The 23346-nt window shown below is 39.0% G+C and overlaps 1 protein-coding gene and 1 non-coding gene across 7 annotated transcripts in view; both read left to right on the top strand.

The window, feature by feature from the left end:
• Positions 1-23346, top strand: part of IPMK (inositol polyphosphate multikinase) — an 84534-nt gene that overhangs the window by 16950 nt on the left and 44238 nt on the right. For 3 of the 6 annotated variants that reach the window (XM_005565821.5, XM_045361167.3, XM_074002130.1), the window contains exons 2-3: positions 8746-8840; positions 21897-21993. In XM_005565821.5, the coding sequence (XP_005565878.1) occupies positions 8746-8840; positions 21897-21993 (192 nt within the window). The remainder of the gene's footprint in view (positions 1-8745; positions 8841-21896; positions 21994-23346) is intronic. The other 3 variants (XM_005565822.4, XM_074002129.1, XM_074002131.1) reach the window with 1 other exon arrangement.
• On the top strand, positions 7802-7905 carry LOC123567015 (small nucleolar RNA U13). Its single transcript, XR_006689724.2, has one exon. It is a non-coding gene; the product is annotated as a small nucleolar RNA U13 (small nucleolar RNA).

Here is a 23346-nt window from a genome sequence, read left to right on the forward strand (position 1 = left end):
ATGAAAATGGAAACAGCATACCAACACATGGGATGCAAGAAAAGCAGTTCTTTGAGGGAAGTTTATAGCAATAAACACTGATGTCAAAATGTAGAAAGACTTCAAATAACCTAATGATGCATCTTAAGGAGTTAGAAGAGCAAGAACAAACCAAAACCAAAATTAGTAGAAGTGAAATAGATGAAAAGTTTCTGAGGATGGTTTGACATACTATGGCAAATTAAGAAATATGGTACATCACATTCACAGAATAAAAAACAGAAACTATATAATTATTTCAATAGATGCTGAAAAAGATGTGATAAAATTCAACATCGCTTCCTGATAAAAACTCTCACCAAACTGTGTATAGAAGGAACGTACTTCAGAACAAGTAAAGGCCATTTGTGAAAACTCACAGCTAATATAATACTGAATTGGGAAAAACTGAAGCCCTTCTGAGATCTTAGAAGAAGACAAGGATGCTCATTTTCACCACTCCTGTTTGACATACGAGTGGAAGTCCTGGTCAGAGCAGTTAGTCAAGAGAAGGAAATAAGAAAGGAGGAAGTCAAATTATCCTTGTTTGCAGACAACATGATCTTATATTTAGAAAAATCTAAAGACTGCACCGAAATACTGTTAGAGCTGATGAAAGAATTCAGCAAAGCTACAAGATACAAAGTCAACATACAAAAATCTTCATTTCTACACATCAGCAGTGAACAATATGAAAAACAAATTTAAAAAGCAATCTCATATACAATAGTTAACAACAACAACTTAACAACAACAACAGAAACCTTTGGAAAAAATTAAACCAAAAAGTGAAATAACTTTACAATGAGAACTATAAAACACTGCTGAAAGAATTGAAGAAGACACACAATGTGAAAAGATATGTTCACGGATTGGAAGAATTAATATCATTAAAATGTTCATACTACCCAAAGCAGTCAACAGAGTCAATGTAATCCCTATCAAATCACCAAAGACGTTTGTCAGAGAAATAGAAAAATGTCCTAAATTTGTATGGAACCACAAAAGACCTCACTCAAATACCCAAAGAAATCCTGAGCAAAAACAATAAAGCTGGAGGCATCATACTACCTGGCTTCAAAATTTACCACATAGGTCTAATATCCAAAACACCATGGCACTGACACAAAAACAGACACATAGTCTAATGGAGCATAATAGCGAACCTGTAAATAAATTCACACATTTCCAGCCAATTGATTTTTGGCAAAGGTGCCAAGCACATACATTGGGGAAGGAATGATGTCTTCAATAAATGGGGTGGGAAAACTGGATATCCATAAGCAGAAAAATGAAACTAGATCACTATCCCTTTCCATATATAAAAACTGAATATGTATTTGATTGGATTGGATGTAAAACATGAAACTACCAGAATAAAATACTGAAGAAGTGCTTTAGGACAATGGTCTGGGGAAAGATTTTCTGGGCAAGACCTCAGAAGGACAGGCAACAAAAGCAAACATACAAATGGGGTTACATCAAACCAAAAAGCTTATGCACTGCAAATGAAACAATCAACAGAGTGACAGCCTATAGAATGGGAGAAAATATTTGCAAACTATCCATGTGAGAACAGATTAATAAGCAGAATATATAAATAACCAACTCAACAGCAAAAGTAATCCAATAAAAACTGGGCAAAGATTCTGAATAGACATCTCTCAAAAGTGGACATACAAATGACCAATTGGGGTATGAAAAAGTGCTCAACATCACTAATCATAAGAGAAATGCAAATCTAAAAACCAATAAGATATTATCTCATGCTAGTTAAAATGGTTGTTATTAAAATGTCAAACTGAGCATAGTGGCTTATTCCTATAGTCCCAGCCCTGGGAGGCTGGGGTGGGAGGACTGCTTGAGCCCAGAGGTTGGAGGCTGCAGTGAGCTATGATTGTGCCACTGCACTCCAGCCTGTGTTACAGAGTGAGACCCTATCTCAAAAACAACAACAGCATATACATTTTTTTTTTTTTAAAGTAAAAGAACAGCAGATGCTGGCAAGGATGTGGAGAAAGAGAACACTACTACACAGTTGTTAGGTATGTAAATTAGCCACTTTGGGAAATAGTACGGAAATTTCTCAGAAAACTAAAAATAAATCAGCCATATGATCCGGCATTCCTACTTGTGAATATATATCCAAAAGAAATCAATATGTTGAAGAGATATCTGTACTCCCGTGTTTACTGTAGCTGTATTCACAATAGCCAAGATATGGAATCAACCTAAGTGTCCACAACAGATGAATAGATAAAGAAAGTGTGGTTCACAATGGAATATTATTCAGCCATAGAAAAGAATGAAATCCTGTCATTTGCAACAACGTGGATGGAATTGGAGCTCATCATATGAAGTGAAATAAACCAGGCATGGAAAGACAAATAACACATGATCTTCTTCAGATGTGGGAGCTAAAAACGTTGATCTCATGGTGGTAGAGAGTAGAATGATGGTTGCCAGAAGCTGGGAAAGGTTGTTGGGAGGAATGAAGAGAGATTGTTTAACGGGTGCAAAAATAGAAGGAGTAAGTTCTAGTGTTTAATAGCATGATAGGGTGATTATAGTTCATAAAAATGTATATTTCAAAATAGCTAGAAGAGAATATTTGAAATGTTCCCAACACAAATAAATTATGTGTTTGAGGTGATGGATACGCTGATTGCCCTTATTTGATCATTACACATTGTAAGCACATTATCAAAATATATATATGTGCACACAAATATGTACAGTTATGTATCAAAAAACAACTATTTAGAAAGTGCCTTCCGCAGATAGAAATTTTAGCGTGCATTTATTTTGAATATTTGTAATCCTGCTGAATATACATTTTTAATTTCGTTAAAAAGCACATGCAGTTTGCCACCTTAGCCATTTTTAAATGTACAGTATTCTTAATTACGTGCACACTGATGTACAACAGATCTCTGGGACTTTTTCATCTTTTTATTTTATTTTATTTTATTTTTTGAGACAGAATCTTGCTCTGTCACCCAGGCTGGAGTGCAGTGGCATGATCTCAGCTCACTGTAACCTCTGCCTCCTGGGTTCAAGTGATTCTTCTGCCTCAGCCTCCCAAGTAGTTGGGTTTACAGGCATGTGCCACCACCTTTGGCTAATTTTTGTGTTTTTAGTAGAGACAGGGTTCCACCATGATGGCCAGGCTGGTTTTGAACTGCTGACCTCAAGTGATCTGGCTGCCTCGGTTTCCCAAAGTGCTGGCATTATAGGCATGAGCCACCGTTGCCTGGCCTACTTTTTCATCTTTTAAAACTCATGTCCACTGAACAACAACTCCTTTTTTCTCCCTTTTCCTGGCCCCTGGCAGCTAGCATTCTATTTTCTGTTTTCCAAGATTTTAACTGCTTTAAATATCTCATATAAGTGTAATCATGTAGTATTTATCTTTTTGTTAATTTCACTTAGCATAATGTCTTTAAGTTTCATCCATGCGTTAGCATAAGACAGAATTTTCCTTTTTGTAAAGGCAGTGACATTCTATTGTATGCATATACAATGCATATTCATACATGCAATGCATATGCATGTATATATACAATATAATGACGTTCTATTGTATGCCTATACAACTTTTTTTTTTTTTTTTTTTTACCCATTCATCTGTCAATGGACATAGAAGTTGCTTCCACTTCTCAGCTATTGTGAATAATGTTATAATCAACACGGGTGTGCCTTTCTCAGATATTTTTCCTAGGATAGTGTATTAGTTCATTTTCACAGTGCTATGAAGAACTACCTGAGATGTAATTTATGAAGAAAAGAGGTTTAATTAACTCAGTCCCACAGACTGTACAGGTGGTATGGCTGGGAAGGCCTCAGGAAACTTTCAGTCATGGTGGAAGGCAAAGGGGAAGCCCACACCTTCTTTACATGGCTGAGTAGGAGGGAGAGAGAGAGAAGGGGGAAGTGCTGCACACTTTCAGACTACCAGATCTTATGAGAACTCACCATCATGAGAACAGCAAGGGGGATATCTGCCCCCGTGATCCAGTCACCTTCCACCAAGTCCCTCCACCAACACAGGGGATTACAATTCAACATGGGATTTAGGTGGGCACACAGAACCAAACCATATCAGATAGTTATCATTATCATAGATTGTTTGATATTATTCTAAAGATCTGGGATGCTTTCTTCTGATTTCTCCTTCCTTTTTGTTTTTTTTCCCTTTGTGTTTTAATTTGTATAATTTCTATTGACCTGACATCAAATTTACTGATTCTCCTTGGTTGTTTTGAGTGTAGTGATGAACCTGTAGAAAGCTTTCTTCATGTCTGTTACCATGTATTTTATTTCTACTATTTCCATTAAACTCTTTAAGTTTCTGTCTGATGGAAGCACTTGTCTTTTCATACATGTTGTGTACTTTTTCTTTTACAGCTTTAACATATTAATTATGGTTAAGTTCCCCTGTCTGATAATGTTAGCATCACTGTCATTTCTGATACTGGTCTGTATTTTACTGTATCTCTTGACAGTATTATTTTCCTTGCTTTTTTATGTGTTGTAATTTTTATTAAATTCTGGTGGGCATCATGGGTAGGACTGTAGCAAACTGAAGCCAACGGTATTTGTTACTGAAATGAATATACCTCTTCTGCTTGACTGATGATGTTGGTGATTTGAACCAATCTAATGAGGAGTTGAGGTAAATTTAAATATTGTTATAATTGGTTTCTGTTACGGACTGAGTGTTTGTGTCCTTCAAAATTCATATGTTGAAGCCCCCCTCCCCTGGAAATGTAAGCGTATTTGGAGATTGCACCTTTATGGAGGTAAGTAAGGTTAAATGAGGTCATAAGGGTGAAGTCTTGACCCAACAGAATGTGTCATTATAAGAAAAGGCACTAGAGAGTTAGCTCTCTCTTTGTCTGCCATATGAGAACACAGTGAGAAGGTGACCTTCTACAGGCTAAGAGAGTCCATACTAGGAACCAAATCTCCCAGCACCTTGCTCTGGGACTTCTAGCCTTCAGAAATATGGAAAAATAAATTTCTATGGTTTAAGCTGCTCAGTCTATGGCATTTTGTTATGCACCACAGATTTGAAATTCTGCTAGTGTCATCTTTTGTTCAGGGTGGGCCTGATTTGCCAGAGGATTTTTCTCAGTATTCCTGTTTAACCCTCTGCTTTAGGTCTTCTTTGTGCACCTAGGCCTCAGAAGCGGTTTTCTCTATGTTCATGCCCCTCCCGCAAATGTAGATTACTGTTATTTTTTACTTGGTGATAGCTACCCCGGTGCTAGACTGAAGAGGTATCCTCTATTGTCTTGGCCCAGCTTCAATGTTAGGTATGCTCTGTGATCCTAAGTTTTGGGGAATGGGACTTGTTCAGGGATCCTGCCCCTCTTTCCTGTAGGAGTCAGACTGCCTTGTGTCTTCATCAGGTCCTTTGCATGAGTTTCCTTCCCACCCCCAGCAGTAGGAGACCTCTAAAGCTAGGACTGCACATGATATCCTGTCTTCCTTCACCCTCCCAGGGTTGGAGAATATTTTTCTTTATTCTTCTACCATCCACAATGGCTTGTCACCTGTTTCTTGGGGGCAACATGATTTGCTGCTCTTACCTCAACAACTTAAGACTTTTGGATCCAGAGGGGAAAAGGGTCTTTTTTAGTAGTGGTGCCTCACTTCCTCCATGCCTGTACCTCTGATGATCACTTTTTCTGGCTTTCTGCGTCTCTCCAGTCTTTTTCTTGACAGCCTGGAAGAAAATGTCGCAAGTGTTTGCAACTTCTTCGAGTTTTATACCCTCACTCGAATCTACACTTTGCCATTAGCTATTTGTTAAAAATTTTAGCTGTATTTTTCTAACCCCCTTGTAAGGTAACCCCACCATCCCATTCCCCTCCATGGGTGAGCCAGCGCTCTCATTTGTCTTTTTTTTTTCATGGTGTATGTCTTCCTTTAGATTTCAAGTTTGTTGGTTATTATGTCAACACTTTGATGGCTTCATGAAAAGTTATGATTTTGTAGATTATAAGTGGGAGCAATGCTTCTTTCAGCTTTCTGTATCCTAGATGGAAACTTGAAAGCACAGATTTTTTTCTCTGGCCCATTCTCTTTTCTTTTTATAGTACCCCAACTACACGTTTGTTAAAAACTCTTGGTATTACCTTACAGGTTTCTAATGCTGTATACATTTTTTTTTTCTTTTTAGATACGTTTCTGTATTTGCTTTAATTTAGATATTTTGTATTGGTCTTTCTGAATGTTCTTTGCTCTTCTGTGATTGCTTATCTGTTGATTAAATCCCATTAATTAAATTTTTTATTTCAGATACTGTGCCTTTTCAGTTTTAGAGTTTTTTCATAGTTTATTTATCTCCTGAAGTACCTAATCTCTAGCATTTACGTTAATCTTTTTCTATAGTTTCTTTGGCATATTTATACTTTTTGTTTTAAAATGCTTGCTTGCTAATTACAATGACTTGGTCATCTCTATGTCATCTCCTATTAATGTTTCTCTTGATTGTGCTTCATGTTTTGCTGATATTTTGAGTATGTGTCATAATTTTTTCTTGAATCTAGGGCATTTTGTTTAAAGAACAGTGGGAAGTGATGTGTACTATTTTTTGTTTTGTTTTGATCCCCCATGGAGTACATGCCCTTTCCTGTGTTTAGGGTAAGGGACTGAGTTTAGTTGAGCTAGTGTTAGGCTGCAGTCTTAGATTCAGTGTATCTGTTATTGGCTCAGCCCATTCCAAGGTGCCTCATTTTTTATCTTGACAGTTTTTGAGCTGGGTGTGGGTATTTGGTTGCAGGCTGAGAAACTGTTGGTTGACTGTTGGTTTATTTGGATCCTGGAATTCACTCACCCAGAGAATGCCGAGATTACCACCTTCTATCTTCTCAAACATGAGGGGTTATGTTGCAGGGTGAGTAATATGGGAGACATACTGGATCAAGCAATTTCTTTTTGTGTTGGGATTATTACAATCTCTAATCCATCCTGCTATCCCACACAGTTGTCTGTGGCTTGGCTGATTACTGCTTGCCTGATAAAATGTATTTGTCTAATGGGAAGATCACCTGTATCTAGACTGCGGTGTTTGCCCCAAGGCAGGGAAGCTGTCATGGTTCTCTGCTTATTTATGAAAGCTCAATTTTTATTTTCCTCTGGAATACTATTCATCAAAGCTTCTTTACTCATTTTAAGCTCCACAGAAAATGTTATAACCATGGGAATAAAGGCCTTGTGCTCCATCCAAACCTTCAGGAACAGAATTCTTCAGAAATTTTTAGTTATAGTGGACTACTCTTTGAAGTCTTTTGACTGTTTACCAGCCAGTCTTATACTGAAAGATTAATATTTACCTTCCTTCTATTCTATATCTAGGCCTTTTAAAAATTTTAAACAATTTTTTTTAGAGAGGGGCTCTCGCTCTGTCACCCAGGTTGAAGTGCAGTGGCCTGATCATAGCTAATTGCAGCCTCAAACTCCTGGGCTCAAGGCATCTTCCCACCTCGTTCTCCTGAGTAGGTGGGACTATAGACACATACCACCATGCCCAGCTAATTTTCTTTTTTAAATGTTTTGTAGAAACAGGGTCTACTATGTTGCCCAGACTCACCTCAAACTCTTCCAGCCACAGACTATCAAAGTGCTGGAATTACAGGTGTGAGCCAGCAAGCCTGGCCTATTCTAAGTCTTAAGATTAAAAAAAAAAAAAAAAAAAACTTGATTTCTGTATCTCTTGAGACTTTCTGCTTCTGTTGGCTGAATTCTGCATTTTTGCCATTATTAAAAATTCTAGATCCTTTTGTAGTTCATAAGCACAATGATTGAGTTTTCATGCTCATGCGTGAGATATGCCTCACTCCAATCTTGTTGCAGTGTTAGCACATTACCTATCTGACAGAAAGAAAAAAATTCCTAACACTTGCCAAAAAGAAAAGGAAACTCAAGTGGCATATTTTATCAAAATTCTAAATATGTTATTTGAGCGATATTCTGACTAGCATGATTTTATAAAATCCCAATACATCAAAGTTTAAGATTTTAACATATAAATTTGGAATGTGTCTTCATGGTATAGGGGTAGGAACAGTGTTGGTGTATATATATGGCGACTTTATAAAAAGTCTCCCTCTTTGGACAGATTATAAAAAGTTGCCCCTTCCTGCTCTCGGCTTGTTGCCTGATTTCAGCCCTCATTTTACCCATTGGCTAGATGCCCTGGTACTATCTATATAATTGTATACAGTGCATTTGAATCAGCAAATGTTTTAGTTACTGTTAGATAAGACAGACTTGTAAAAAATTACCAAGTAGGAAATTCATATATTGCCACTGTTAACACAAATGTTCTTTTCTGGTTTTAAAAGTGGGGTCAATTTGTGCTATTGCTTTTAACTTGCTTCTTATAACTATAAATTAACATCTTATAGAAAACCTGTTACTGAGGAATTTCTATACAAATTTACACTTATGTTCTATGTATTATAAAGCCTGAGGGTGCCAAAAGAGGTAGTGGTTGGAGACACTAAAATGAAGATATTTGGAATTTGTGTTCTGGTGCTTTGCATATAATAAGTACTGAAACATGTTGGTTGAATGTTAAAATTTCTGAAATAAGTAAAAGTAAACCCTTAAGTTTAATGGAAGTAGTTTACCTGTCACTTCAGGAACAAATCTATTTAATGAAGCAAGGTTTACTATTATTAAAGCGTTAAAAAATTTCTGATTTTTGTTCTGTAGGTATACTACAACATCCAGATGGTACAGTTTTGAAACAGTTACAACCACCTCCAAGGGGCCCAAGAGAGCTGGAATTCTATAATATGGTAAGTGAGGTAAGATTTGTTTTGTTGTCTTCAAAGTGTTTTTCAGAGTTTTCTGGTGGTGACTCACAGTTAGACACATATTTGACAGCATAGTCACTGTATGCATGTAACGGAAACAAAAGCTTCATGGAAAGCAGTGCTTATCTTTACTGTATGTGATGCAGTCTAGTATTTTCTATTCTATTTCAATTCTTAGATTCTTCTTTTGTGTTTATGGTAGATACTTCTTCTCAGGTTAAGGAAATTAAAATACCCTCTGTGTGAGGCAACGTTTTGTCAAGATACAAATGATATACTCTGTTGGTTTCATAAAGGGACTATTTACAAAGGTAGGGTTAGAGCTTATGGCAACCTGCAAGAGATGTTATAATGTTATACCATCCCTGGGCCTGAAGTGGAGAGAGTGATTCCCGGAACCTAGGGAAGGTAACTTTATGAGAAGACATGACCTGTTAAGGAGGGAGCTAGAAAAGTAAGTAACTGACCTCAACTCTTCTCATACCCTTCAGTCTCTTGTTTGTGTCTTCTAAGGGCAAGAGGGCAAGGGACCTCACTGATGGAGTTGATTCAAGTCAGCCTCTTGGGTGGAGAAGGGTGGAGTGGGAAAGGGACGATACATAGCCTCTTTTCTGTTTTGATTTTTTTCTTTTTTGAGATAGAGTCTGGCTCGTTGCCCAGGCTGAAGTACAGTGATATGATCTTGATTCATTGCAACCTCTGCCTCCCAGGCTCAAGCTATTCTCCCAGCTCAGCCTGTGCCTCCTAACTAATCGGAACTGCAGGCGTGTGCCACAAAGCCCGGGTAATTTTTGTATTTTTTTGTAGAGATGGGGTCTCACTTTGTTGTTCAGGCTGGTCTAAAACACTTAAGCTCAAGTGATCCTCTCACCTCAGCATCTCCCCACCCCACCCCACCCAACCTCCCCACAGTAGCTGGAACTACAGGCACAGGCCAGCAAGCCTGGCTAATTTTAAAATAGTTTTTTTTTTTTGTAGAGATGGGGTTTTACCATGTTGTCCAGGCTGGTCTTGAACTCCTGGGCTCAGGCAGTCCCCCTGCCTCTGCCTCCCAAAGTTCTGTGTTATTGGTCTATTCTGAGGTTCAACTTCTTCCTGGTTTAGTCTTGGCAGGGTGTATATGTCCAGGAATTTATCTACTTCTAGATTTTGTAGTTTATTTGCATAGAGTTGTTTATAGTATTCTCTGATGGTAGTTTGTATTTCTGTGGGATCGGTGGTGATATCCCCTTTATCATTTTTTATTGCGTCTATTTGATTCTTCTCTCTTTGCTGCTTTGTTAGTCTTGCTGGCGATCTATCAGTTTTGTTGATCTTTTCAAAAAACCAGCTGCTGGATTCATTATTTGAAGGGTTTTTTGTGTCTCTCTTTCAGCTCTGCTCTGATCTTAGTTATTTTTTGCCTTCTGCTAGTTTTCGAATGTGTTTGCTCTTGCTTCTCTAGTTCTTTTAATTGTGATGTTAGGGTGTCAATTTTAGATCTTTCCTGCTTTCTCTTGTGGGCATTTAGTGCTATAAATTTCCCTCTACGCACTGCTTTAAAGGTGTCCCTGAGATTCTGGTACATGTGTCTTTGTTCTCATTGTTTTCAAAGAACATCTTTATTTCTGCCTTCATTTCGTTATGTACCCAGTTGTCATTCAGGAGCAAGTTGTTCAGTTTCCATGTAGTTGTGTGGTTTTGAGTGAGTTTCTTAATCCTGAATTCTAGTTTGATTGCACTGTGGTCTGAGAGATAGTTTGTTGTGATTTCTATTCTTTTACATTTCCTGAGGAGTGCTTTACTTCCAATTATGTGGTCGATTTTAGAATAAGTGCGATGTGGTGCTGAGAAGAATGTATATTCTGTTGATTTGAGGTGGAGAGTTCTGTAGATGTCTATTAGGTCTGCTTGGTGCAGGGCTGAGTTCAAGTCCTGGATATCCTTCTTAACCTTCTGTCTCGTCTGTCTAATGTTGACAATGGGGTGTTAAAGTCTCCCATTATTATTGTGTGGGAGTATAAGTCTTTTTAGGTCTCTCAGGACTTGCTTTATGAATCTGGGTGCTCCTGTGTTGGGTGAATATATATTTAGGATAGTTAGCTCTACTTGTTGAATTGTGTATAATGGACTTCTTTGTCTCTTTTGATCTTTGTTGGTTTAAAGTCTGTTTTATCAGAGACTAGGATTGCAACCTTTGCTTTTTTTTGCTTTCCATTTACTTGGTAGATCTTCCTCCATCCCTTTATTTTGAGCCTGTGTGCATCTTTGCATGTGAGATGGGTCTCCAGAATATAGCACACCAATGGGTTTTGATTTTTTTGTCCAATATTCCAGTCTGTGTCTTTTAATTGGAGCATTTAGCCCATTTACATTTAAGTTTAATATTTTTAAGTGTGAATTTGATCCTGTCATTATGATGTTGGCTGGTTATTTTGCCCGTTAATTGATGCAGTTTTTTCATAACATCAGTGGTCTGTACAATTTGGTGTGTTTTTGCAGTGGTAGTACTGGTTGTTTCTTTACAGGTTTAGTGCTTACTTCAGGAGCTTTTGTAAGGCAGGTCTGGTGGTGACAAAGTCTCTCAGCATTTACTTGTCTAAAGGATTTTATTTCTCCTTCACTTATGAAGCTTAGTTTGGCTGGATATGAAATTCTGGGTTGAAAATTCTTTTCTTTAAGAATGTTGAATATTGGCCCCCACTCTTTTCTGGCTTTAGGGTTTCTGCCAAGAGATCCGCTGTTAGTCTGATGGGCTTCCCTTTGTGGGTAATACAACCTTTCTCTCTGGCTGCCCTTAACACTTTTTCCTTCATTTCAACCATTCGTGAATCTGACTATTACGTGTCTTGGAGTTGCTCTTCTCGAGAAGTATCTTTGTGGCGTTCTCTGTATTTCCTGAATTTGAATGTTGGCCTGCTTCGCTAGGTTGGGGAAGTTCTCCTGGATAGTATCTTGAAGAGTGTTTTCTAACTTGGTTCCTTTCTCCCCGTTGCTTCCAGGTATACCAGTCAAACATAGATTTGGTCTTTTCATATAGTCCCATATTTCTTGGAGGCTTTGTTCATTTCTTTTTACTCTTTTTTCTCTAACCTTGTCTTCTCGCTTTATTTCATTAATTTGATCTTCAATCACTGATACCCTTTCTTCCACTGTTAGAATTGGCTATTGAAACTTGTGTATGCATCACAAAGTTCTCTTGCTATGGTTTTGAGCTCTATCAGGTCATTTAAGGACGTCTCTATACTGTTTATTCTAGTTAGCTAACTCGTCAAAGTCATTCTCTGTCCAGCTTTGTACCATTGCTGGCAAGGAGATGTGATCCTTTGGAGGAGAAGAGACGCTCTGATTTTTGAATTTTCAGTTTTTCTGCTCTGGTTTCTCCCTATCTTTGTGGTTTTATCTACCTTTTGTCTTTGATGTTGTTGACCTACAGATGGGATTTTGGTGTAGATGAAGTTTTTGTTGATGTTGATGCTATTCCTTTCTGTTTGTTAGTTTTCCTTCTAACAGGTCCCTCAGCTCTAGGTCTGTTGGAGTTTGCTGGAGGTCCACTCAAGACCCTGTTTGCCTGGGTATCACCAGTGGAGGCTGCAGAACAGCAAATGCTGCACAACAGCAAATATTGCTGCCTGATCCTTCCTCTGGAAGCTTTGTCCCAGAGGAGCAGCCGCCTATATGAGCTGTCTGTTGGCCCCTACTGGGAGGTGTCTCCCAGTTAGGGTATACGGGGGTCAGGGACACACTTGAGGAGGCAGTCTGTCTATTCTCAGAGCTCAAATGCCATGCTGGGAGAACCACTGCTGTCTTCAGAGCTGTCAGACAGGGATGTTTAAGTCTGCAGAAGTTGTCTGCTGCCTTTTGTTCAGCTATGCTCTGCCCACAGAGTTGGAGTCTAGAGGCGTTAGGCCTTGTTGGGCTGTGGTGGGCTCCACCCCGTTCAAGCTTCCCAGCTTCTTTGTTTACCTACTCAAGCCTCAGCAATGGTGGTCTCCCCTCCCCCAGCCAGGCTGCCGCCTCACAGTTCGATCTCAGACTGCTGTGCTAGCAGTGAGCAAGGCTCCATTGGCATGGGACCCACTGAGCCATGCACGGGAGAGAATCTCCTTACCTGCCAGTTGTTAAGACCTTGGGAAAAGCGCAGTATTTGGGTGGGAGTGTCCCGTTTTTCCAGGTAGTCTGTCATGGCTTCCTTTGGCTAGGAAAGGGAAATCCCCCAACCTCTTGTGCTTCCCTGGTGAGGCAAGCATGGATCACCCTGGGAGCTGCTACTGGAGCTGTTCCTATTCGGCCATCTTGGAATGTCCCCCTCTTTCTTTTTCTTTCTTTCCTCTTTTTTGTGCTTTCTTTCTTTCATTTTTTCCTGGGAAGGGATATATTTTTAACCAGTAATTCAGTTTCTTAAAGTTCTTCAGATTTTTATTTTATTTGTTAGTGTGATAGTACAATATATTTAGATTACTTTTTTTCTTTTGAGAGATGGTCTTGCTATTGCCCAGGCTGCAGTGCAGTGGCATGATCTCTGCTCATTGCAACCTCCAGCTCCCAGGTTCAAGTGATTCTCCTGCCTCAGCTTCCTGAGTAGCTGGGATTACAGGCGCATGCCACCATGCCTGGCTAATTTTTGTATTTTTGGTAGAGATGGGGTTTTGCCATGTTGGCCAGGCTGGTCTGGAACTCCTGACCTCAGGTTATCCACCTACCTCAGCCTCCCAAAGTGCTGGCATTACAGGCGTTAGCCACCGCGCCTGGCCTAGATTGCTTTTTAAATACAAATTGCCCTCTTGACAAAGCTTTTCCTAGTATTAAAAAAAATTATGCTCTATCAGTTGAGATTCCCTTTTCATTCCTAATATTGTTTATTTGCTACTTCTCTTTTTGTCTGTAAGGTTAGCTGCCAGCATTCTTGGAGTTCAGTGGTTGGGGGAGGCAGAAGGAAGCCAAGATTTTTATTTTTCAGGATTTAGAATTTTATTTAGTCTCCATGTTTCAGTATAGTAACTCTGTCCTCAGCTCTGCCTCATCCTTGAGTTCTGAGATCCTTTGGTTCAGGTCCTGAGTGAACCTCTGTGAAGCCCAAACATCACTGCTTGTGTTAACACTTTTGTTTCATAGGCATGCAAAACTAAGAAGAATTCCCTTTTTTTTCCTTGAGAGCTCAGCGATGCATTTAAGAAAATATTTGTTATATTTTATACTACATTTCAAGATAGAAAGGTTTTTAGGTTATCTTAGGCTGAGGCGGGCGGATCAGGAGGTCAGGAGATCGAGACCATCCTGGCTAACATGGTGAAACCTCGTCCCTACTAAAAATACAAAAAATTAGCCAGGCGTGGTGGCGGATACCTGTAGTCCCAGCTACCTGGGAGGCTGAGGCAGGAGAATGATGTAAACCCAGGAGGCAGAGCTTGCAGTAAGCTGAGATCATGCCACTGCACTCCAGCCTGGGCGACAGAGTGAGACTCCATCTCAAAACACAAAAAACAACAACAAAAAGAAAGGTTCTTACGTTATCTTGCCTGGCATGTTGCAGTAAACACCAGCCCCGCTACTTTTAAAAAAATATTCTAAATAAGAAGAGAAAATTTATCTGTCTTTCATTTCCGTTCCAGAATTAAACTATCAGTAGTTTCAAATGAATATTTATCATTTTTCCTGTGCCTTTGCAGAGATGATACCCATATATGTATCTTTCTTAATTCCATAGACCTGCTATATGTATTTGTAACTAATATGCCTTTTATCTTTTTCATTTATAAATATAGCATGGAGTTCTTTAGATAGTACACAGAGATCTACTTCATTCCTCCATCTTGTAATTAGCTCATCCTCAGCACTGCACCCATGGTCATTGTGCTAGGAATGGAGGGATGTTCAGGTACACTTGCTCTAAGTTACCTTGGCCTGGAAGTGACTAATAAGAATCACTTCTACTAACAATTCAACAGGGGAGTCTGGGAAATACAATGTACCACATGGATATTTGGTCTGCCAAGAGTCTGCCACACTTGAATTTATTCTGAAGAATTATGTTGCATACAACTACTTGACATAAATATGGTTTGGCATATATAATTAGATTCTAATACTAAGTTTTCGTAAGCATTTTACACCAGTAAACTTCATTGGTTTTAAATAATTAGGTAGGGAATATTTAGAGAAAGTTCATTAGATAAAATGTGTTACATTTCATTTTTTTTTTTTTTAATTAATTTATTATTATTATACTTTAAGTTGTAGGGTACATGTGCATAAGGTGCAGGTTTGTTACATATGTATACTTGTGCCATGTTGGTGTGCTGCACCCATCAACTTGTCATTTACATCAGGTATAACTCCCAATGCAATCCCTCCCCCCTCCCCCCTCCCCATGACAGGCCCCTGTGTGTGATGTTCCCCTTCCTGAGTCCAAGTGATCTCATTGTTCAGTTCCCACCTATGAGTGAGAACATGCGGTGTTTGGTTTTCTGTTCTTGTGATAGATTGCTAAGAATGATGGTTTCCAGCTGCATCCATGTCCCTACAAAGGACACAAACTCATCCTTTTTGATGGCTGCATAGTATTCCATGGTGTATATGTGCCACATTTTCTTAATCCAGTCTGTCACTGATGGACATTTGGGTTGATTCCAAGTCTTTGCTATTGTGAATAGTGCTGCAATAAACATACGAGTGCATGTGTCTTTATAGCAGCATAATTTATAATCCTTTGGGTATATACCCAGTAATGGGATGGCTGGGTCATATGGTACATCTAGTTCTAGATCCTTGAGGAATCGCCATACTGTTTTCCATAATGGTTGAACTAGTTTACAATCCCACCAACAGTGTAAAAGTGTTCCTATTTCTCCACATCCTCTCCAGCACCTGTTGTTTCCTGACTTTTTAATGATCGCCATTCTAACTGGTGTGAGATGGTATCTCATTGTGGTTTTGATTTGCATTTCTCTGATGGCCAGTGATGATGAGCATTTTTTCATGTGTCTGTTGGCTATATGAATGTCTTCTTTTGAGAAATGTCTGTTCATATCCTTTGCCCACTTTTTGATGGGGTTGTTTGTTTTTTTCTTGTAAATTTGTTTGAGTTCTTTGTAGGTTCTGGATATTAGCCCTTTGTCAGACGAGTAGATTGCAAAAATTTTCTCCCATTCTGTAGGTTGCCTGTTCACTCTGATGGTAGTTTCTTTTGCTGTGCAGAAGCTCTTTAGTTTAATGAGATCCCATTTGTCAATTTTGGCTTTTGCTGCCGTTGCTTTTGGTGTTTTAGACATGAAGTCTTTGCCCATGCCTATGTCCTGAATGCTACTACCTAGGTTTTCCTCTAGGATTTTTATGGTATTAGGTCTAACATTTAAGTCTCTAATCCATCTTGAATTAATTTTCGTATAAGGAGTAAGGAAAGGATCCAGTTTCAGCTTTCTACTTATGGCTAGCCAATTTTCCCAGCACCATTTATTAAATAGGGAATCCTTTCCCCATTTCTTGTTTCTCTCAGGTTTGTCAAAGATCAGATGGCTGTAGATGTGTGGTATTATTTCTGAGGACTCTGTTCTGTTCCATTGGTCTATATCTCTGTTTTGGTACCAGTACCATGCTGTTTTGGTTACTGTAGCCTTGTAGTATAGTTTGAAGTCAGGTAGCTTGATGCCTCCAGCTTTGTTCTTTTGACTTAGGATTGTCTTGGAGATGCGGGCTCTTTTTTGGTTCCATATGAACTTTAAAGCAGTTTTTTCCAATTCTGTGAAGAAAGTCATTGGTAGCTTGATGGGGATGGCATTGAATCTATAAATAACCTTGGGCAGTATGGCCATTTTCACGATATTGATTCTTCCTATCCATGAGCATGGTATGTTCTTCCATTTGTTTGTGTCCTCTTTGATTTCACTGAGCAGTGGTTTGTAGTTCTCCTTGAAGAGGTCCTTTACATCCCTTGTAAGTTGGATTCCTAGGTATTTTATTCTCTTTGAAGCAATTGTGAATGGAAGTTCATTCCTGATTTGGCTCTCTGTTTGTCTGTTACTGGTGTATAAGAATGCTTGTGATTTTTGCACATTAATTTTGTATCCTGAGACTTTGCTGAAGTTGCTTATCAGCTTAAGGAGATTTTGGGCTGAGACAATGGGGTTTTCTAAATATACAATCATGTCATCTGCAAACAGGGACAGTTTGACTTCTTCTTTTCCTAACTGAATACCCTTGATTTCTTTCTCTTGCCTAATTGCCCTAGCCAGAACTTCCAACACTATGTTGAATAGGAGTGGTGAGAGAGGGCATCCCTGTCTTGTGCCAGTTTTCAAAGGGAATTTTTCCAGTTTTTGCCCATTCAGTATGATATTGGCTGTGGGTTTGTCATAAATAGCTCTTATTATTTTGAGGTACGTTCCATCAATACCGAATTTATTGAGCGTTTTTAGCATGAAGGGCTGTTGAATTTTGTCAAAAGCCTTTTCTGCATCTATTGAGATAATCATGTGGTTCTTGTCTTTGGTTCTGTTTATATGCTGGATTATGTTTATTGATTTGCGAATGTTGAACCAGCCTTGCATCCCAGGGATGAAGCCCACTTGATCATGGTGGATAAGCTTTTGGATGTGTTGCTGAATCCGGTTTGCCAGTATTTTATTGAGGATTTTTGCATCGATGTTCATCAGGGATATTGGTCTAAAATTCTCTTTTTTTGTTGTGTCTCTGCCAGGCTTTGGTATCAGGATGATGTTGGCCTCATAAAATGAGTTAGGGAGGATTCCCTCTTTTTCTATTGATTGGAATAGTTTCAGAAGGAATGGTACCAACTCCTCCTTGTACCTCTGGTAGAATTCAGCTGTGAATCCATCTGGTCCTGGACTTTTTTTGGTTGGTAGGCTATTAATTATTGCCTCAATTTCAGAGCCTGCTATTGGTCTATTCAGGGATTCAGCATCTTCCTGGTTTAGTCTTGGGAGAGTGTAAGTGTCCAGGAAATTATCCATTTCTTCTAGATTTTCCAGTTTATTTGCGTAGAGGTGTTTATAGTATTCTCTGATGGTAGTTTGTATTTCTGTGGGGTCGGTGGTGATATCCCCTTTATCATTTTTAATTGCGTCGATTTGATTCTTCTCTCTTTTCTTCTTTATTAGTCTGGCTAGTGGTCTGTCAATTTTGTTGATCTTTTCAAAAAACAACTCCTGGATTCATTGATTTTTTGGAGAGTTTTTTGTGTCTCTATCTCCTTCAGTTCTGCTCTGATCTTAGTTATTTCTAGCCTTCTGCTAGTTTTCGAATGTGTTTGCTCTTGCTTCTCTAGTTCTTTTAATTGGGATGTTAGAGTGTCAATTTTAGATCTTTCCTGCTTTCTCTTGTGGGCATTTAGTGCTATAAATTTCCCTCTACACACTGCTTTAAATGTGTCCCAGAGATTCTGGTATGTTGTATCTTTGTTCTCATTGGTTTCAAAGAACATCTTTATTTCTGCCTTCATTTCGTTATGTACCCAGTAGTCATTCAGGAGCAGGTTGTTCAGTTTCCATGTAGTTGAGCGATTTTGATTGAGTTTCTTAGTCCTGAGTTCTAGTTTGATTGCACTGTGGTCTGAGAGACAGTTTGTTATAATTTCTGTTCTTGTACATTTGCTGAGGAGTGCTTTACTTCCAATTACGTGGTCGATTTTGGAGTAAGTACGATGCGGTGCTGAGAAGAATGTATATTCTGTTGATTTGGGGTGGAGAGTTCTATAGATGTCTATTAGGTCTGCTTGCTGCAGAGATGAGTTCAATTCCTGGATATCCTTGTTAACTTTCTGTCTCGTTGATCTGTCTAATGTTGACAGTGGAGTGTTGAAGTCTCCCATTATTATTGTATGGGAGTCTAAGTCTCTATGTAAGTCTCTAAGGACTTGCTTTATGAATCTGGGTGCTCCTGTATTGGGTGCATATATATTTAGGATAGTTAGCTCTTCCTGTTGAATTGATCCCTTTACCATTATGTAATGGCCTTCTTTGTTTCTTTTGATCTTTGATGGTTTAAAGTCTGTTTTATCAGAGACTAGTATTGCAACCCCCACTTTTTTTTGTTCTCCATTTGCTTGGTAAATCTTCCTCCATCCCTTTATTTTGAGCCTATGTATGTCTCTGCGTGTGAGATGGGTCTCCTGAATACAGCAGACTGATGGGTCTTGACTCTTTATCCAGTTTGCCAGTCTGTGTCTTTTAATTGGAGCATTTAGTCCATTTACATTTAAGGTTAAGATTGTTATGTGTGAACTTGATCCTGCCATTATGATATTAACTGGTTATTTTGCTCGTTAGTTGATGCAGTTTCTTCCTAGCCTCGATGGTCTTTACATTTTGGCATGTTTTTGCAATGGCTGGTTCCGGTTGTTCCTTTCCATGTTTAGTGCTTCCTTCAGGATCTCTTGTAAGGCAGGCCTAGTGGTGACAAAATCTCTAAGCATTTGCTTATCTGTAAAGGATTTTATTTCTCCTTCACTTATGAAACTTAGTTTGGCTGGATATGAAATTCTGGGTTGAAAATTCTTTTCTTTAAGAATGTTGAATATTGGCCCCCACTCTCTTCTGGCTTGGAGAGTTTCTGCCGAGAGATCTGCTGTTAGTCTGATGGGCTTCCCTTTGTGGGTAACCTGACCTTTCTCTCTGGCTGCCCTTAAGATTTTTTCCTTCATTTCAACTTTGGTGAATCTGGCAATTATGTGTCTTGGAGTTGCTCTTCTGGAGGAGTATCTTTGTGGCGTTCTCTGTATTTCCTGGATTTGAATGTTGGCCTGCCCTACTAGGTTGGGGAAGTTCTCCTGGATGATATCCTGAAGAGTGTTTTCCAACTTGGTTCCATTTTCCCCCTCACTTTCAGGCACCCCAATCAGACGTAGATTTGGTCTTTTTACATAATCCCATACTTCTTGCAGGCTTTGTTCATTTCTTTTTCTTCTTTTTTCTTTTGGTTTCTCTTCTCGCTTCATTTCATTCATTTGATCCTCAATCGCAGATACTCTTTCTTCCAGTTGATCGAGTCGGTTACTGAAGCTTGTGCATTTGTCACGTATTTCTCATGTCATGGTTTTCATCTCTTTCATTTCGTTTAGGACCTTCTCTGCATTAATTACTCTAGCCATCAATTCTTCCACTTTTTTTTCAAGATTTTTAGTTTCTTTGCACTGGGTACGTAATTCCTCCTTTAGCTCTGAGAAGTTTGATGGACTGAAGCCTTCTTCTCTCATCTCGTCAAAGTGATTCTCCGTCCAGCTTTGATCCGTTGCTGGCGATGAGCTGCGCTCCTTTGCCGGGGGAGATGTGCTCTTATTTTTTGAATTTCCAGCTTTTCTGCCCTGCTTTTTCCCCATCTTTGTGGTTTTATCTGCCTCTCGTCTTTGATGATGGTGATGTACTGATGGGGTTTTGGTGTAGGTGTCCTTCCTGTTTGATAGTTTTCCTTCTAACAGTCAGGACCCTCAGCTGTAGGTCTGTTGGAGATTGCTTGAGGTCCACTCCAGACCCTGTTTGCCTGGGTATCAGCAGCAGAGGCTGCAGAAGATAGAATATTTCTGAACAGCGAGTGTACCTGTCTGATTCTTGCTTTGGAAGCTTCCTCTCAGGGGTGTACTCCACCCTGTGAGGTGTGGGGTGTCAGACTGCCCCTAATGGGGGATGTCTCCCAGTTAGGCTACTCAGGGGTCAGGGACCCACTTGAGCAGGGAGTCTATCCCTTCTCAGATCTCAACCTCCGTGTTGGGAGATCCACTGCTCTCTTCAAAGCTGTCAGACAGAGTCGTTTGCATCTGCAGAGGTTTCGGCTGTGTTTGTTATTGCCCTGTCCCCAGAGGTGGAGTCTACAGAGACAGGCAGGTTTCCTTGAGCTGCTGTGAGCTCCACCCAGTTCGAGCTTCCCAGCAGCTTTGTTTACCTACTTAAGCCTGAGCAATGGCGGGCGCCCCGCCCCCAGCCTCGCTGCTGCCTTGCTGGTAGATCACAGACTGCTGTGCTAGCAATGAGGGAGGCTCCGTGGGTGTGGGACCCTCACGGCCAGGTGTGGGATATGATCTCCTGGTGTGCCTGTTTGCTTAAAGCGCAGTATTGGGGTGGGAGTTACCCGATTTTCCAGGTGTTGTGTGTCTCAGTTCCCCTGGCTAGGAAAAGGGATTCCCTTCCCCCTTGCGCTTCCCAGGTGAGGCAATGCCTCGCCCTGCTTCAGCTCTCGCTGGTCGGGCTGCAGCAGCTGACCAGCACCGATCGTCCGGCACTCCCCAGTGAGATGAACCCAGTACCTCAGTTGAAAATGCAGAAATCACCGGTCTTCTGTGTCGCTCGTGCTGGGAGTTGGAGACTGGAGCTGTTCCTATTCGGCCATCTTGCTCCGCCCCTCCACATGTCATTTTTTAAACAAAAAATATTCTCTCTTTTCTTCTAGGAAAACTAGAATCTAGTTCTAGGATATTAGAATTTTCTAGTATCTTTTAGAATTATTAACGGTTACAAATCAAGGAATTAAATGAGCAGCAATTAGACTTACACTGTGTTAAAGGATATTTTTTAAAAAAGATAAAAGCAAAAATCACCTTATAGATATAAAATAAATATGTGTTAAAGATTTGCTTTAACATATTGTTTAATGAGGGAACCAGATAGATGTTAAAACTTGTTCAAAAGAGAAGTTAAAGAAACACACATTTATCTGGAATAATGGAAGTTTGACGTGAATTTTCATATTGCCACTACATTTCCTCCTCTCAGCGTGCATGGAGGAAAGTCAGAAGAACATCCTCTGGCCAGAATATATTTACATGTCTATGGACAAGAGTTATTTTGCATTTGCTATCAGCATCTATAACTTACAAAGTTATAAAATAGTTCAAGGATAGTAAAAGGCTAGAATTAGATAACCAACAAGAGTGTACTCTAAATAATACATAGTTACTCATTGGAGACACACAGTAATATTTTTTGCTTGTTTCAAATTTACTTGCAATTGAAGCCATACCAGATGAATTATAATTCAACATAATATATTTTATTTGAGAAATGTGCAGCGCAGTTACAAAGCATTGTAAGAACCTAGCAATGTTATATTTCTCTGTTTCAGGTTTATGCTGCTGACTGTTTTGATGGTGTTCTTCTAGAGCTACGAAAATATTTGCCAAAATATTATGGCATCTGGTCACCTCCCACTGCACCAAACGGTAATCTTTTCATAAAAATTATCTTTCAGTTTTAATTTATGAGTGTACCTTCTTTAAAGGCCTTATATAAAATTAAACTTTAACATAGTATATATTATAAAAACACAGAATATATATGTTTTGCTTTCTAATCTTTCTTTCACTAAATGAAACTTATTAATACTTTTGTTTTCATAATGATTTTTAAAGTGGCATGTACAAGTAAATGGCCAATCTCTTATAGTTGAATGGAAGCATATATACTTAATACTATCTTAATTTGCAGATGTTCTGTCCTAATTTATTGTGTAGTTTCTTTTCCCATTTTGAGTAATTTTTACAAAATCAAGAAAAATATTGTCTCTACATGACTTCCTCCCTGTCTCTTATCCTATTCCTTCATCCCTCACCTCCAGGCTTTAAATTACAGTCTTTTGAAAAACACTGGTAAGTTTTATAGGGAATAAAATGACCTAAATAAGGACACAGAATTTCTCTTTTTTGAGATTAACTAATACCTGAAGCAGTATTTGCCCCCAGAAGGCATTTGCCAAAGCAGACACAATTTAATTAAACAAGCAGCTTGACTGACCATTGACAAAGGTGAATTGAGGGGAAAGGGCTTCAAACTTCAGTGGGTTTAAAAATAACCTATGGTCTTGTTAAAATGCAAATATAAAAGTCCAACTCCCAGACATTTTGTTTATACAGGTCTATGTTGGAGTATAGTGATATAACTGTTAAATAAAAGCCATGGGTGTTTCTGATGTGGATAATTCTTGATCCACACTTGGAGGACAGAAAGAGAAGGGGATTCCATTGTGAGCCTGCCTAATCCTTTGGTCAATTCTTGTCTTCCTTTAACTTACTGACTTTGTGTGCCAGGATTCACTAATAGGGAACCCTGTTATCTGTGAGTATCCTCAGCTAGCTAATAGTAAATCCGTATCTCCCTTGAGTATTTATGATTCCTTTGTACTTTAATTGTATAAAAAAAAGAAAGTGAGCTGAAGCTCTATTAACTATCTTTTTTCCTCCCTCCCTTAATTCCTTCCTTCTTTTTTGTGGGCTTACAGGTCTTTTTAGTCCTAAATATATCTATGTGTCTATGGTTCAGGTCAACATTTTGCTTAAATTACTTTACAAGTCATTATGATTGCCCTTTGGTCATCATTCCCTATATAATCTCTCACAAACTCATTTCATGCCTTCCTTTTTTTTCCCCCTTTGCTGTAAGTGGAAGTTTTCAGGAATGCTATAAATGAGATAAAGGAAAGGAGAAGGTACAGTATCTAGATTCCAATGAACTTTGCTACTGATTGCTGTTTAATTTAGAGTAAATCATTATTCCTCAGTAAAGTGACGCTGAAAAAT

Source organism: Macaca fascicularis, chromosome 9 (assembly GCF_037993035.2).
Source record: "Macaca fascicularis isolate 582-1 chromosome 9, T2T-MFA8v1.1".
NCBI classification, from domain to species: Eukaryota; Metazoa; Chordata; class Mammalia; order Primates; family Cercopithecidae; genus Macaca; species Macaca fascicularis.